Genomic DNA, 17441 nt, shown 5'->3' with positions numbered 1-17441 from the left:
AAAACTCTCTTTATTTTTATTCTTTTTTACACCACTTATCAATAAATAAATCAAAATCATTTTCCAAGCCATCAAGAACACTCGATGGTTTCAGATGATGAGAAAGACGGAAATTAGCCCCTTTATTCATTATAATTTGAAGATCATCTTGCTTTATTATTGACAAGTCCCCTGTTATAACATGTTTGTAAGTGGGATTTACAAATGGGCCAAGTTGCTTACAGTTACAAACCGGTTTCCAATTTATATCACTATCTAATTTTTTAAGTATTAAATTATAATTAAAAATAATTTGCCCAATAGTTTTTGAAAATTTATAAGTTAAAACTGGACTATCATTGTAATTCAAATTACTAGGAAGGGCCTGTTTCACATCCCGCTGATTTAAAATTTCCGGTAAATTAATATCTTCAATCTCCTTACAAGTAAAATTAATAGGTAAATATAATCTGTTATCCTTATTACCAATTTTATCAAACTTTTTCTTTTTTGAAATAAATTTCGTTTTAGTTAGAATGCAAATTGTATTACATATTACTTTAAAATTATATTCAAGAGTTGTATTATTCTTAACAATCCAGAAAAGTTTGATTAAATTTCTCTTGGATAAATTAAGCTTTGAGGAATAAATATTAGCATAATAAGGCTTCCTTATTTATTAAAGTAAAAAAAGTAAAAAACCACTTATTTATGAAAGTTCTTAATCCAAACTGGTCAGCCATAACAAAAAAAAACACAACAAAGAGAGGTAAAAGAACAAACACTAAACTAAAAACATATAAAACCACCACCAATATTAATAAATACAATTGTCGCAATTGATCCACGTGGAACAGTTCTTTTCCCTACGTGGATCAATTGTGACAATTGTATTTATTAATATTAGTGGTGGTTTTATTTGTTTTTAGTTTAGTGTTTTTTGTGTTTTTTTTTTATTATCTGTGTTTCTCTTGTGCTGAGGACGCCTAGTTTGCATACAGGCGAAACATCCGCGTTGTTTTTAGTCTTTCATCTTTTCTCTCTACTGGCTGCAGTCCCATTGAGTTTCACCTCTGTTGTTTTTTTGCCAGTTATTTATTAAAGTCAAAAAGGTGTTTAGTTCCCATACAATTTAGTTTGATACAGTTTGAATTTTTCCCAAGTTTTTTGCCTTAATACCCTTGGTTTTAATAGCAGCATAGTAGTAGTAGAAGTAAAATTGATAGTGGTAGTCTTAGCTTTAGCGACAGTAGTAGAAATAGTACTAGCAGTAGTAGTATGAGTAGAAGCAGAGAATTAAGATGCAAATATTTTCTTTTGGTTAGTTCAACGTCCTCCACAACAAGCCCTGTTAGTTTCAACTTCAGGCACAAAACTGTTACTAAGATACTGCTGTTACGCCCTTTTGAAAACCTGCATACAGACGGCTTGTTTGTGATTAAGATCACCTTCCTCTCCCCACAGTTCTTGAAAATTTCACCCCCACATCCTTAGGCATAGTTGTAATATTGGTCACAGTAGTAGTATTTGTATTACTAGTTGTAGTATTAATAGTAATAGCGGTAGTACTAGTATCAGGAGTAGTGTTAATATTTTGCCTTTACAAGTAGTTACAATAGAAGTAGTAGTAGTAGTAGTAGCAGTGATAAGAGTATTAGTAGTAGTGTGCACAATATTGCCATTTGGTCAGAGGATTTTCCCCTTTTAACATTATCTGAAGGTTCCAACACCCAAATCAATTCTTGAGATACACTCTTTTGACAATATACATTCACTTAGCGTCTTTTGATTTAGTTCAAAATTTCCCTCAATATTGCAAATGGAGTAGTGTGGTAGTAGTAGTAGTAGTAGTAGTAGCAGTGTTGGTAGCTGTTGTAGTAGCATGCGAATATTCCCTTTTTAGTCTTCTCCCTTATCATTTCCTGAAAGTTCCAAATTAATACACCCGGTTCTTCGTTAGTCACACCTTTTTCTCAATATGTACATAACGTTATTTTATTTTTGGTCAACAACAACCGACATTCTCTGAAAGGCCCACCTGAATGCCCTTCGTCTTTCTGGAAAGTAAAGTTCAACAATGCATTCCTTTCTCAACAACATACGCTACACGTAAATAATGAACGAATTGCCTAACTTGCAGCCTTTGATCTAAGGACTGTGGGAGGTTGAAATCCCCAAAGACTTAATTACTGGATCTTTCAACAATGCTGAACAAAATAGTTCTTTTAAAACTTTGATCGGATATCTTTCTGGGAATGATAGGCTTATGAGGGAGGGGCTGGTTGCCCTCCATTTACTTTTGACTCGTAAAAACGGCACTAGATCTTCCGACTTCCAGTCAAATGAACCCCATCTGATCCGAAGTTAATACGACCACCCGCTGCGTAACAACCTTATATGCCTCGGGCATAACTTATAACCCTTGCCCCTGGGCTCTGAAGGGTAGTGTTCAATCTAAAGGCGTTTTAATATGCTCTTTGGACTATTATGAACAAAATGACTATAACACAATTTTTATCAGATGGGTTTGGGGGAAAATGGGTTTCAGGAAGGGGGAAGGGGACTTTATGCCTCCCATCACTTTTGACTCTTAAAAGGGAACTGTAACTTCAAACTTCCAATCAAATGAGCCTCCTCTAAAGTTCACACAACCATCTCTTCCGTAAAACCGAATATGCCCTGGCCCATTACTTATAACCCTTGTCCCCAGACTCTCGGGTGTTGTTTCGACCCCAAAGGCCTTTTTATGTGATCTTTGGACTGTTTTTGGGCAAATGGATATCTCAAAATTACTATTAGACGTATATGGGGAAAATAGGCCGTGAGAGGGGGGGGGGGGCTGGACCTTTCAACTACACTGAACGAAATGGCTATCTCAAAATTTTGATTGGATGTATTAAGTGAAAAGACTGGCATGGGGAAAGGGGCTGGTTGCCCTCCAATCACTTTCGGCTATTAAAAAAGGCAGTAGACGTTGCGGTTTCCAACAAATGAGTACCTTTGGAAGTTTTTGCGACAACTCCCTCTATGCAAAATGCCCTGGTTTAATACAAAAAATAATAATAGTAATACATTGTACCCACATCGCTCTTTACCTAGTCAGCGCTATTGCGCTGTCTATGTGATAAAATAGATAGTAGATTTTATAGCTGAAACCATTTTAAGAGTATAATTGGATTCAAAGCAAACCAATTAGTAGATATGAAAGTTGCACAAAAAAATGTTTAATCTGATCTATGTTAAGGTCATATCTACATCTCGTGAATTTACCGTTGGCATCTGTCCAGGATCTGTTTCCGCAATAAAAGAGAGGAAAATTATTAACCTTTGGTTATCTACGTTTTTTTTTAAAACTATCCCGCCCCTAAACAATCTGTTGTGTTAATCATTGACTGAGTTTCAGGTAAAAAGTCAGCATTGGTAGGCCCTGGAATCACTGTTAGTCAAAATTAAGAAGAAAGATGAAAACAAGATTTTCTGAGGATTTACATGCCTCCTGAAGGAAAGGAAAGATTCGAAATTTCAAATGGCATCTATCATACATTGTTGCGTATTGAATATTTGCACGATAAAAGAAGTTAATAGAAATCAAAATACAAATCATGACCATTCAAGAGGCTAAGTAAATTAGTATGGGAAATCAACGAACAAGCTGAGCAAACCAGAAAGGGTTCGAAAGTGATCACTGAGTAAACACTGAAAATATGACGAAATTATAACAAGTCAAAAATTGTCAAGTTTTGACTGTTTAAGCTCCTCCCCTTCTCAGTGATTACCGGGGACAAATTTAAATTTGACATAAAACCTTTCCAAATAATGATGTATATCTAAATCAAAGAAAGGAAGTTTATTTTTTTCAAATCTTTTTCGAAAGAAAAGCGCAATCGAGATTTTACTTATGTAGGGGTCAAAATATCAGTTTTTACATTTTAAGCATTTGAGCCTTAGGACAGAAATGTAGCAGCTATTTCAGAAGGTTCTTAAACAAATCCCATTTCTTTTTTCTTACGGATTCCAAATACATAATAGGACTAAGTCACAACTGATAAATCCATACTAATGACAAATACAGTAATATCCCTTAAGTTTTTCTTGCCTTCTGGAAGCAGTCTTTTCGAGTTGTCTTACTTTTGAAAAAAAAAGTGCAAAATGTCAAAATACCTCAAGCACTGAAATTTTAAATGTAATTATCAGAGTTTAACTGCATATTTTAGAGCAACGACCGACGATGACAATCGAAGCCAAGCTTGGATATAGTAATCAAGGCGATGCTGCTGGAGACTGGAAGTTCTATGCTGGCTCCACTGAACAACGAATCTTAGACTGTACTATTGATCAGGTAATCATGCTTCTTAATACTTTTTGGTGACTGAAATTCGACATCCCTTAACGAAAAAACTCGACAGTTTCTTTCGTTCACATTCTTAACATATTCTGGATATTAATTATCCAACAACGCTTGACGAATAACATAATAATAATCCTAACGTAATTTTCAAGGTCTTAATTAGATCCTAACAAGGTCTTAGTTCTTAAATTTAGAAATGGGTTATTATTGTACATATGGGGAAAATTTTTTAGGGAGGGTAGATGGGAGGAGTGGAATTTTTAATTTAATAAAAACACGATGGTTTTTAACAGGTGGGAGTATTTTCTGTGTGGAGAATTTTCCGCGGAGGAGGAGTTTCTGCAGGGGGAAATTTTTCGGGAGGAGTTATCTGCGGGGGAAATTTTTCAGGAGGAGTTTTCTGGGGGGGGGAAATTTCTTGTTTTGTTTTCTTAAATTTCCTTTCTTTTGAATGACAACGACGCATGATATATATATATATATATATATATATATATATATATATATATATATATATATATATATATATATATATATATATATATATATATATATATATATATATATATATATATATATATATATATATATATATATATATATATATATGTATGTATGTATGTATGTATATATATCCTGTTTTTGTTGTCTGAGGTAACATAAGTTTTCTCTAATTCCTCTTTTTTTCTGGGGGTTTTGACGGTTCTACTTCTCACCTTGATGCCAATTTACGAAAATATGTGTTTTGAGAAGGGAAGGAGAGGATTTTTGTCAATTTTATTATGAAAGTACGACAAAAAGGTATATTTCAAATTATAGGAAGGCCATTTTTGTTTATACTGGTTTTTTAAATTAAAAAAAAATTAATAAAAAAAATATTAATAAAAAATAAATAAATTTAAATTATAAAAAATTAAAAATTTTTTTTTATAAATTTAAAATAAAAAAAATAAATTAAAAAATAACACGATATTTTCAAAATCTAGAAGGCAATTGCATCACCCTACTCTCCCCGCTTTTTACCTCTGCTTACTTTCTTTTTTTCTGTTTCACTCTCTTATTTTCTCTCTCTCACTCTCTTGGTGTTGATTGCTCTTGCCTACTCCAAGTGCTTAGAAGGAGCGATTCTAGATTTCTCACTCTCCTCTATCCATCTTTCTATTATCTAAATTGTGTTCTGTGTAGTATATTTAAAGTCGCATTTACACGCCGACTAGTTTTGCAACGGACGGGTTTTTTAGACGACCAAAGGTAGTTCTGAGCCTCCTCTGTACTTTTCTAGCGTTTCATAGGCACGTGTTTGCCAATCAAAACATAATCTAGCGATGTTAGAATCGTTTTTTCTCTCTTTTTTAGAAAATTGAAGACTATTATTACAAGTGTGATCTCCTTCCTTTATTTGAACTGGGTTCACTTCATCACGACTTTTATTTGTTAAACCTTCGTTTGCCTGTGTATGAAGATAGAGACACGAACAAAAATTTGGGTGCTATTAAAGATTTGTGGCTCGTGGTAAGTAAACAACATTTTCCAGTTCATGTTTATGATTTGTGTTTTTTTTTTTTGGTGATTTGCGCAAGAGTGTTTCTAATTTTATTTTTTGGCAAAATTTTAGTGGTTTCAAAATTGTTCAGTTTAAAAAATAGGAAAATAACATCAAACTAACGTTTGTTTGTTCTATTGCAATCCCAATCAATGCATTTTTACATCTTGTGAAGCTGATTTGCAAGCTACTAGTCACCTTCCTTTTTTTTAATATTTTAAGTCGATTTGGATGGCATAATGATTTTCAACCGAAAACACCCAGTGATGCGCAGAAACATGTAGAAGTGTAATATGCTAAAAGATCGAGTTCCCTGATTTGGAATTTTTCAAAAGTTTTGAGAAATCAAAATGTGCTTTTCATTAATTTTCAAAGTTTTTGGAATTGATGGAGCTTATTTAATGATTTACACGTCCTACGTTATTTCAGGATCATGTTGGTTTAGATTGTGTTGTAACTATAAATTTAGAATGGGGCAAAGAACATGTTCAACCGCTCCATTGTCGTGTTCCAAGGCTTTATTTAAGACTATTTTTGGCAGCAACGAAGAAAATCACATTCCAGAACGGACAGTAGCACTTTAAGACAGTTGAATGAACAGGAGCTGTCTGTCCGACAGGATTTTAGAGCTGAAACGTGTATGGGCGCCTATCTAGTCTTGCAAACAAAGTTAAATCTCTCCAATGTTCCTTTCTCAGATTGAGTTAACTATCTTTCGGCTACTGCTACAACGATCGTCCATCTTGAATTTTGGACGTTGTATTACTCTTACTAATTTTCCACAGTTCATTGGTAGGACAAAATCTTGTAATTATGGGTTTTGTCTTTCAGAATAGATAGAAAGGCTATGAATCTATCCGTTCTTTAAACCAGTTAATCAAGGAATACTGAAATTTTTCTTTCTTTCGGGAGGGGGTAATCTTGACGTGTGAGTCAGAAACAAAAACATAATCTATTTCTTCAAATTAAACCCTATTCTGTGCATATTTCACGGTTTTAAGCACGGTACACCTTATGTTGTTAAATTAAACTGCCTATTATTTCCCTGAAGTAATTTACAAGAAGTGGGTGTTCTTTATTCGATATTTACATTGATTTATAAAACAGCTTATATTTCTCTTGATCGCATCAAAACTGAAATGTGTATTTCATGTAAGGACTCTTTTATTTACTTCGTTTGAATACTTTCAGGGAATGTCAGTAATTTTCAAAGCTGCCTTCCAAAAAAGAAAAAAAAAGGTTCTACTGATCTCAGCTCAATCCATTTTTTTTGCAGATGCTCATTCATCTTTTTCTCCCCATTTCGTAATAAACAAGAGTATGCAATCCAAGTTAAGTTCGTCTCCCTCTTTTTGCTTACAAGTGTTGAAAATATTCTGATAGAAGAGTCAAGCGTTTTAGCTATGACATTAAAATTATAGTACAAACCTTTTACGTATGAATAAAGGAAGGGAAGTTGAATCGCATCAAAATCTAATTTGTTGAAACAAGTATTTGGGCATCTCTTATATCTTGGCAATATATCGATAATACTGATGGAGATGATCTATGCCTGTCTGTATCCCTAATTCCTTGTTGTTGGAAAACCCCAACCCTTCATCAGTTGATGGACTCGAAATGAGTTTTTTTTTTCTTAGTCCTAGCCTAAAATCATGTCCATCTTTGCAGCTGTACGTTGCAATGTTCACTCTGTACATGTCATTGCATTTTCTTTCGATTCACTTTCTTATTCAATTGGAAAGTTAGTATCTTAATCTATCCAGCTTATTTTTCTTGCAAAACTACTGCGATTTAATAATCAGAATTGATGATTCAGTTTGATGAGCATACTAGATAATTTTGTTTGTACTTGTTTGTTTGTAATTTTGTTTGTACTCAGTTTAATGAGCATACTAGATAATTTTGTTTGGGCTTGTTTTTCAAGTTGAAGTTATTACTATAATCAAAGGGGTCAACAACCATTTTTATTCTTCTATAACATAATTGCAAATAGTCCCGAGCTTTAGGTGTATGTGAGAGAGGGGGGGGGGCAGAGAATTCTGTAGGGTGCATTAGGGTCAAAATATAAAAAAGTTCGGGCTGTGGTTTTCAATTTAAGAGTGATTTCCTTGGATCTATGCGAGGGAGATTTCTCCCTCTCCTGTGTTCAGGTATGGTCCCATAACACCTAGGGGAATCATTTTCGCTGAATTAACAAACAATATCCTTCGAGTTTCCTGCGGATGATCTGAAAGGAATGCATGCAATTTGTATTTTACAGGAGGAAGGCAAGTCTTTTTTTTTTGCTGAATTATAATTCTGTAAGCCTATAATTATAATAGTAATATCATATAATTCTGTAAGCCGTCCTCCTCCCCCCTCCTGAAAGTAAGTATTGTGAAGTAGGTTGTGACCAAATTGTAACCAGTATTTTCGAAACATCTCTGCGACATTGCGCATTTCTTACCGGATATGCAAGGAAGTCCCATGAGCTTCTACAATCAAAGAATATTATTAAAGTTCCATTTTTCTACGTTTTGGTATTTTAAAGCTAAGTTATGTTGATTGGCTAAGAATCTGCTGAGGAATCTCGGGCATCCAACCACAGAAATTCTGAGTCCACTCCCTGTCAAATTTCTAAGTGTTTGATATTTTCCCATCGTGTTGTTTGAAAAGTTTTCTGTTTACCCAGCGAGAAAAAAGCTTTTCTTTAAGGTTTTGTTGTTTAAAAATATTTTTAAATTAGCATGTTTGTAATGTAACATTCAGTGGAAATGAAAAAAAGTCAAATCAATCTCTGAAGCTAGGATGACAAAGTAACGTCTGAAGCGAATAATTCATTTCAATCATGTGAGGTCAAACGAACTAATAAAGATGTAGAACTATCCTGTATAAATGATAAAGGAAACCCTAGTCTTCAGATGAATACAGAGGCCAGCTTCGATTCTAGAAAATGCCTCCGATTTTTAAGAAATGTCCAAATTGTCTCCATATCCACAAGTAAAATTTCGGAACCAAATACCTTTGTTGAATCTACTACCCATTTAGAAATTCAAATTCTTTGAAATTAGCGACAACCAGTTAAAGTATTTCTTAAATTCTTATTCTTAGATTCTATTTCTAAAAATTAGCTATTTCTTAAATTCTTCCAGTGCTCAAAAAGAATCCAAGTTTACCTTGGAAGAGCATCAAACAAGCTTTTGAGAGGGCAGTCGTGACTACCTTAGAAATATATGTTCCAGGAGATAGAGCTTTGACGTTTTACTTCTTATTCGCTATCAATATTTTTTTTTTTTTTTGTCAAAAGTATGAAGCAGTTTTAACAAGCTTGAGAAGCAACTACGAACACTGACATTAATTCTTTCTGGTTTAAGATGTCTCAAGACTGGAATCAAAACTTGAAACTGTTTCTAGTTCATTTCCCAAAACTGAACCTGCTACGAATGGATCTTCCAAAAGCCAGGTCTGTTGCGAATACAAAAGTCAGTTGCAAAATTCCTTTGCTTTCGTTGAGACAGCATCTCTTTACAGGCTATTAATCAGAATGGTGGTTTCACAAAAGTGTGGATATCTTTGAAGACGTTTTTCTTCCCGCTGTCGGTTGGTGTGACGGTTTGGTATTGGAGACGGGTTCTCATGCTATCTCGGGAATCAGCCTTATTAGAAAGGATGCTGCTAGCTGTCGGCATTGCTCTCTCTTTTTTAAACCGTATGTAGTATTGATGTTGTTTTGTTTTTTTACATTTTTAATTTCTGGCCAAACCACAAAGAGAGCAGAAGTTATGAATTGGTTTGTCGTGACCAATTTGAATATGCTTTAAGCGAAATGCAACTATTGTGCCACTAACACCACTATAACCAATCGCAAATTAGCTTATGTCCTATTAAATAACAGGTTTTTTTGCGCGATTTTTGTCTCATGCATTCTTAATGCATTCAGTTTCACGTGCTTATTGCTTAAAGCTTTTTGTTAAGGGTCATACCAGAGCCATGTGCCGGATACGCCTAAAATACTACCTAGCTAAACTTGAGAGACAGCCAATCGTGTAAAACTACAAAAAAACTGTTCATAAAACCTTCCGGTTCCAGAGGCCACACTGCAGCACAATAGCACATTTCTCCTTAAGCATGCGCAGTCCATACAAGTTGAAGAGTTTTTACAGTTCTAGATGGTCATAAACCGTCATTTTAAGGTTTTATTGGACTTTGTGGATAAATTTGAGGCTTTGGTTTCTGATATGCAATTTTGCATAATTGTGCACCAGATATTAGGGGTATGTCAGTATATTTGTCTTAAGAGGAGGGAATTAAAAAGTGTATTTTCGACCAAAATTACACAACTTCCCATATGTTACTCAGATCAAGATAGAGGGCTAGGGTTGAATTTACCCCCTTCCTTCCCCTCACTGGAGGAATCAATTCTACTAGTCGTGCTACATGGGTGTGTAGGCTGTAATAGCTCTCTTATCGTGGAAATGTTTAGATGTAAAACGGAGGATTACGCTACCTACGTACGCTTACTTGCACAGATGTGAGAAGAGTCGGGAAGTGTCTTAAAACTTTCAGAAGTGCCCCCTCCTCCTAAAAATTTGGAATTCCTTGGTTTCATATTCCGTTAATATCTCCTGAAAGGCAATGGCAAAATAAAATCATTTTTGTTTTCTGCTGGTTATATATTTTGCTTTACAAATGCTTTTATAGAAGAATTACTTTAACTTAAAAAGGGGCAGAGGAACAGTAATTGCCCCATTTAAGTTTGTTTTAGTAATCTAAGTTTTTTTGAATTATTAAATATTTATTTTTTTAATTATTATTTTTTTTTTATAATAATTCAAGTTTGTTTTAAGTTTTATCGTTGCTCTTTGTTATTATTTTAAATATCATTGTTTTTTAATTTATTGATTACGAGACAGATAATCAAGTTTGAAAGTTTAGCTCTAATAAAAAGGGACGAATTGTTTAGGGTAGGCCACAAAGGCCGGTGTCATTCATTCTTACACCAGGGTCTGTAGACACATTTTTCCATGTGTCCCTATAATTTTCAAAGGAACCAACATTTTTTACCACTTTGATTAACATGCACCCCATCCTAAAAAAAACTCTTGTGTGCTTGTCTGTTTGAATTGGCTTAATTTGACTTGAGGAGTGAAGGTGGTGAAATTTTACCTGAAAGGCTCTGCTCACTATAAAATCATCTCTTGTGTAAGCTAAAATCATAATGAGAGGGAGACGAAATCATATTTGAAGGTGGAGGGAGGTTCACATTGACCTCCTACTCCAAACCTAAAAAGGGGGAACCAGATTATATCAGCTCATATAATGGTAAAAAGGAACTTATAGACGGAAAACTGTTCAAACAGGAAATGGTAAGCAATCGAAAGAACGAGGGAGTCTGATTCCTGCGCTTCAGAAAGGAGCAGAGGATTAGTGAGACAGTTAGGCCAACAGTGTCCAGATAGTAGAATGCGTAGCATTAGAAGTACTGAGTCAAACAGATTATGGACGGCTAAAGGATGAACAAGCTATTAAAACAATTCAGACAAAAAAGATCGCGCGAAAAGGTCGACAAGGAGGCAGACAGGTCGAATATCTAGCACGCTTTTTGCTAGGCAGAGAGCCGGCGCGGCTAGTAAGAGAACTGTTGAAATTTTTTTTATAAAGGTCCTAAATTCTTTGTGAATTATAGTAAGTGTAGTAAGCTTGGCTTTTCATCAAAATTTTTTCAAGCCGGCTTATATTTTAGTTTGTTATATCTGCTTCTAGGTAAAGTAAAAAAAATGAACCAAACTCGTTCAAATTTGTCGCTTTGACTAATTTATCACGGAGTTAAAATATAAATAAGCTCATTCCTAGACCATTCTTTCTCGGGGTAGGTCGATGGACCAATCTGATAGGAGGGAGAATAGAGGTAACATTTGTTATACTACTAGTAAGTCTGCATTCATTTTTGTATTAATACTCTACTTTTTCCATAAAAATCTTCTCAAATTTCAAACAGAGGCTAAATTCACATCAGCATCTAGCTTCTTTTTTTATGCACTCTAAACTTAAATTTTCTTCGTGTTTTCGTGCTTCAACAGCTGGTTTGTTTATTTCAGTGCCATTGGAATACTTCACACTAGCTTTTGACATGCCATATATGCTTCTAATTGGAGATATTAGACAAGGAATTTTTTATGTCATACTTCTTTCATTTTGGCTGGTATTCGCTGGTGAACATCTGATGGTGAGTGTTATACTCTTTTTTGTTACTTTTAAGATTTAACTCGTTCATGGCAAAGTAAGGTAAGTAAAACAATTAAAAAGAATTCTCGCAGTTCTTATTATGTTCGTCTTTTGCTAGGTTGCAGCTACCGCTGCAACCACTATGGAAAAAATACAGCTCAAGATTCCTTTTGGGTGGTATAAAAAAGTAAATACATTTCTATAATCCCTTTTGAAGAGGAATTGTAATAATGGTTGTGTGAAGGAAGATTGTGCCGAAAGATATAGTTTGTTTCTCTTATACTTTTCACTAAGAATTTTTAATATGTTAACGTTTTCTATCTCAAATTATTTGCTTTATGCAACAATCATCCTATAGTATTACTTTTTTCAATTTCTTTCTTTTTCTTGAATAGTCTCTTTTCTCTTATAAGGGAATTCTGTATTAACTATTGCATTTTAAAGGGAATTTTTTTTAGGCAACTTTTCAGAAACTCTCTTGACTTTACCTCCTCCTTTTGCTCATTGACGTTCTTCAATGTAACAACTTCCTTCTATCAATTGTGAACGTGATATTTGTTCAATTACTTTTTATATCAGTTAATTTGAAATAAGTGTAGGCTGAAGGATAGACTTCAGACGGAGATATTTGGGTATTCTCAAACTAATTTGCAAAAGTAAAACAGTTCAAAATAGGGATGATACCTTTTTATTGACAGTGAATAGATATAAAATTATTTAACTGGATATTTCGAACACATATACATTGTTCATCATCAGCAGTAAAACTAAAAGACATGAATAAAAATAAACAAAATTTATATCTAATAAACTAATTACATATAGTTTATTGCTCTTATTTTTTTCAATGCAACAGCGGAGGCAAATCCCTTTGACCTTTTCGGTTCTGGTTCATTAGAATTATCTGACATATTACGTGGACAGAGGTCATAGCTCTTAGTGTGAGGTGATATTTACTTTATTTGACCTCAGTAAATTAGCATAAATTGAGTTCAATCCAAATTCACCTGTATCTCTGTTTATGGAATTATTCTTGAATAGAATTTTTTTAATTTCGATTGTTTCCCTGAAAATTTGCTTTAAACCTTGGTCCCTAGAAATCAAAGAAACATTTTCAAACAAAATAAAATGATTTGGAAAATTAAAGATATGTTCCGAGAGGGCCGACGTGAAATCTTCAGGTTTGGTATTTTGCTTTAAAGACGATGAAATAGAATTATGATGTTGTAGCAATCTCGTTTTTAAATTCTGGTTAGTACGTCCCATATAAAAGCTTCCACAAGTACATGGGATTTCATAAACCCCACTTTGTTGCTCTACGGAAGTCCGATCCTTTCCAGAATTTAAAAAACTAGCCAAAGTATTACTACCTCTTAAATCTACCTTTTAGCCATAATTTTGTAAAATTCTTTTAAGTTTTTCACTCAAACCTGGAATGGTGGAGAACAAAAAATATCTTTCTTTTCTGTTGTTTCCAGAATATCGTCAGAACATTCTAGAAATTTTTTTTCTTCTTTTCGAAAAAGTCTCGTCAATTAACCAACCCGGATAATGGTTACTTATTAAAATCTCTTAATAACAATAATTCCTCCTCAATGAATTTTGGAGAACAAATTCTAAAAATGCGGTCAGTTAAGGATATGATTAAACCAATTTTTACTTGGCGAGCATGACCGGAGAAAAACGACAAAAATCTTTTATTGTTAGTAGGTTTTCTGTAAATCTTATTTTTTTTTCTGTATTTATCTATTTATCCACATAGCCTTCATGAGGGGGGGGGGTATTTTCTTTTTTATTGCTTTAGTATAGAACTTCTCAAAGTATCATTGCTTTACACCCAGAAGTATTATTGTTGATTGCATTATTTTACAGTATTATTATTACACCCAGTAACACTGTATTATTTTACACCCAACTTTATGAGCCCTACTGTGTATTGGACGTTTATCGTTTTCTTGCATTAAATGTATTCAAACACTTAATCTAGTTAATATCACTTTATAGGGAGAGAGAGAGAGAGAGAGAGAGAGAGAGAGAGAGAGAGAGAGAGAGAGAGAGAGAGAGAGAGAGAGAGAGAGAGAGAGAGAGAGAGAGAGAGAGAGAGAGAGAGAGAGAGAGAGAGAGAGAGAGAGTGGAATTACTTCTGTTTATCATTTTCCTCGTTGATATTTTGTATCCTCGTAAAGACACTCTGAAGTACCTTTTCGTTGTTATATCAATAGAGGAAATCGGCTCTCTTTCTTTTTCTTCCTCTCTTTCTTTTTTAGATTATTCTCTTTTCACTATTATCACTTTCAAATTTGTTAAATGTTTGGTTTAACACCTGTAACTCTTATTTCTTTCATTTCATGGTTGGTGTTGCCAATTATTCGTCATAGATCCAGGTATGTGATTTTAATTTAAACTTACTTGTTTATCAGTGAGGATTTTGTTGAGTTGTTTTGAACTGAATTTTATTCATTAGTCCTGAGGTTGCAGACATACGCTCTGGACAGTTCAACCCTGCCTGTCTTATTTGTTTTTCTCTCGTAAAAAAAATCGTCAATTGTGCTCATGTAAAATCATTGACTCTATGGTCGACGTCGAAAAAGAAAGGATCTTCCATTTTGCAGAAACGTACATTAAAAAGGTGCGTTGCTTCTTTCGATTTTAATACGTCGTTCAGTTCAAAATAGCTCAAAGATTTTCTGGTGCTTAATAACATCTTAATGAGATAAATCATATTAGCTTTTTTTGATTATTTTGTATTCGATAGCAGATTTTTTTGTCACTTTTTTTGCATTATTCTGATTTTTATGAAATACGATTATTAATGTAAAAAATAAGTGCTGGATTTGGTGAACGTATGTAACTAGTGGATTTTGAATCTGAAAGGGGCGAGTGTGGCTAACAGTTCTTGTTCAAAGGAGCGAAAAAATACGATGGTAATGAAGATCCTAAATTTGCTCTGTCCAAAATTACTCCGACTGTGTAATGATAGGTTTAAACCGGGAACGTGTTTTGAAGCTAGTGACACATGTTTATTGGCAAATGTCTTCCAGCTGTATATCTCGTTTGCGCTTTTTCCATGCCTTTGCTTTAGCTGTTCGAATTCATTTAGAATCATGTGTGATTCCGCATGACGTCATAGATCCCAAAAAGTTATTTTTTAAGTTTCTAAATTAAGTAATAGTATAAATATCGTGTAATTCTTCAGTTTTAAGCCAGATTTTCGTTTACAATTCAATGCGATTTTTGCTGTTTTTATTCCTAGCCTTTCTCTTTAGCTGTTCAGCGTCATTTGTAACCGTGCGTAGTTTTGCACGTGTCATTGATACTAAAAACCAGTTCCCCTTCCTGTTCATCGTTCAAATACTCAGACACGTAAAATAATAAGTTCCATCATTCTATTGAAATTTTAATTTGTTTTCTAACTACAGATTTCGTTGTGCAATGTTTTCGTATACAATTCAACGTGATTTCTGCTGATTCTTGTTCCATGCCTTTTTCCTTAGCTGTTTGGAGGCATGTCATCTTTTGTAATTTTACATGCGATAGGCCACTCCTGGTGGGAAATGACGTAATTTATGCTCCTAAAATATATACAAATATGATGTCACTCAAATGAATTTTTTTGCCAAATTAAGGCTCTTAACGAATTTTCTCAAACTCGTGACCTCCCTAGATCGTTTCTTAGGCCAAAAAAAACCTATCTTGCCAATTTTCCAAAAACAAAAAAGACCCGTTTTCGAGAAAAAAAATACATAAATATATATTTATCACTCGTTTAGAGACATAAGAGTACCGGAAGTCTGACGGCTGTGGCGCCGAGCCCCGGCGTGGCTACGTGGCAGGCTTCTATATGTGGATTCTCATTGTCGCTTGTCTTATAACCGTAGACAATGTTAGCCTCCTTCTTGATATCATTGCGTCATCATGGGTTCGATACAACCGCCCGGTAAAAGATACGAATTCTAACTGAAAATTGTAACCTATTTAGATCGTTTTATGTCCAGGAATGTCAATGTACCAGTTTTACGAACGAAAAAAAGCAACTATTTAGCCGATTTCGAGGTCTGGCCTTGGCTTGGCTATGCTGAAGGCTTGTATATATATTGATTGTCATTGTCGCCTATTTTCTTGCCGCTAACAATGTAACAAAGTGACGGACTCTTAATGTGCTTTGAAGGCTTCGTTCTCTTCTATTCTTTGATGTACATGTCGCCAATCGTCTAATCCAGCACAAAAACCTGAACTAACTGTGCTATAGAACAGGGAGTGCTCGTCTGCTGAATTGTTAACAAAACGGAAAATGTGAAGTTGTAACAGTGGCGGCCGAACCCATTTAGAGGGAGCGACAACCGCGTTGTTTCTCCACACAGATTACTTGAGAATCCCGAGCCCATAATAATTAACGCAAGTCAACATTTTGACAGCAGAGCCTACCAGGCTGCCAACCTGCCATTAAAATAATAGTTAATTCCGTTTGTTTTCCTGTTAAGGCAAGGAATATAAATAACGAATACTTCAAATTTCATGTACATTACATCCACCCATAGGCGAGCTCTCTTAAAATTAATTTATTAGACATTGAAAATTAAAATACTGAAGTATATATTTGTATAATTGTGGTTTTTTGGAGTAAAGGGCGTTATTACTTTAGAAAAGCATGGGGGCACCGAGACTTTGTCTGGTGTCCCGCCGGGCCTGCACGGGCCTACCTGGACTAACGAACGCGACAAGACCAATCCTATCAGCTAAAGCAAAGGGCATGGGAAAAAGATTTAAAGTAATGATGAACGAAAATGAAGCACAAAGAAATATGAGGTTAGAAGACATGTAACAACTAGTCTCACGATAAATCACAGGAATCTTTTGTTAGAAGACAACCGAAGTCGAGAATCGCAACGAATCAGAGTAAAATAGCAAAAAAATTCTTGAAATCTTTATTATATGTAAGCTGCAGTTACTATATATATATATATATATATATATATATATATGATCATATATATATATATATATATATATATATATATATATATATATATATATATATATATATATATATGATCATGAAAAAAGAAATCACCAATGCAACAGCACAAACACATAAAAAAAAAAAAAAAGAGACAGAAGGAGAAAAGGAAGACTGTTTTCCTAAATTAGGGATTAATATAGACCAGCACTTGAATGAGGCCTTAGCCCTACTCATCCATACAATCACATAGGTCAAACAGCATAGCCAAACACAATCAACCATAAAGAATAATCCATGGACAGGCAGTCATGTCGTCAATAAGTATAAGTCGTCATTTACCAAACAATAGAAAAAATAATAAAGACAAATAATTCAGAGGCAACAACCCAACACAAGGGCTCATCAGG

General features: G+C 34.2%; 1 protein-coding gene across 1 annotated transcript in view; it reads left to right on the top strand.

Moving 5' to 3' along the window:
- Positions 1 to 17441, top strand: part of LOC136033019 (protein wntless-like) — a 49692-nt gene that overhangs the window by 23570 nt on the left and 8681 nt on the right. The window contains exons 6-9 of the mRNA XM_065713559.1: positions 4194 to 4318; positions 5684 to 5839; positions 9381 to 9558; positions 11948 to 12081. Of these exons, the coding sequence (XP_065569631.1) occupies positions 4194 to 4318; positions 5684 to 5839; positions 9381 to 9558; positions 11948 to 12081 (593 nt within the window). The remainder of the gene's footprint in view (positions 1 to 4193; positions 4319 to 5683; positions 5840 to 9380; positions 9559 to 11947; positions 12082 to 17441) is intronic.

The sequence above is a fragment of the Artemia franciscana genome, chromosome 11 (assembly GCF_032884065.1).
Source record: "Artemia franciscana chromosome 11, ASM3288406v1, whole genome shotgun sequence".
Classification (NCBI taxonomy): domain Eukaryota; kingdom Metazoa; phylum Arthropoda; class Branchiopoda; order Anostraca; family Artemiidae; genus Artemia; species Artemia franciscana.
Note: the sequence above shows the minus strand (reverse complement) of the source record. Positions and strands in the feature narration are given on the sequence as shown.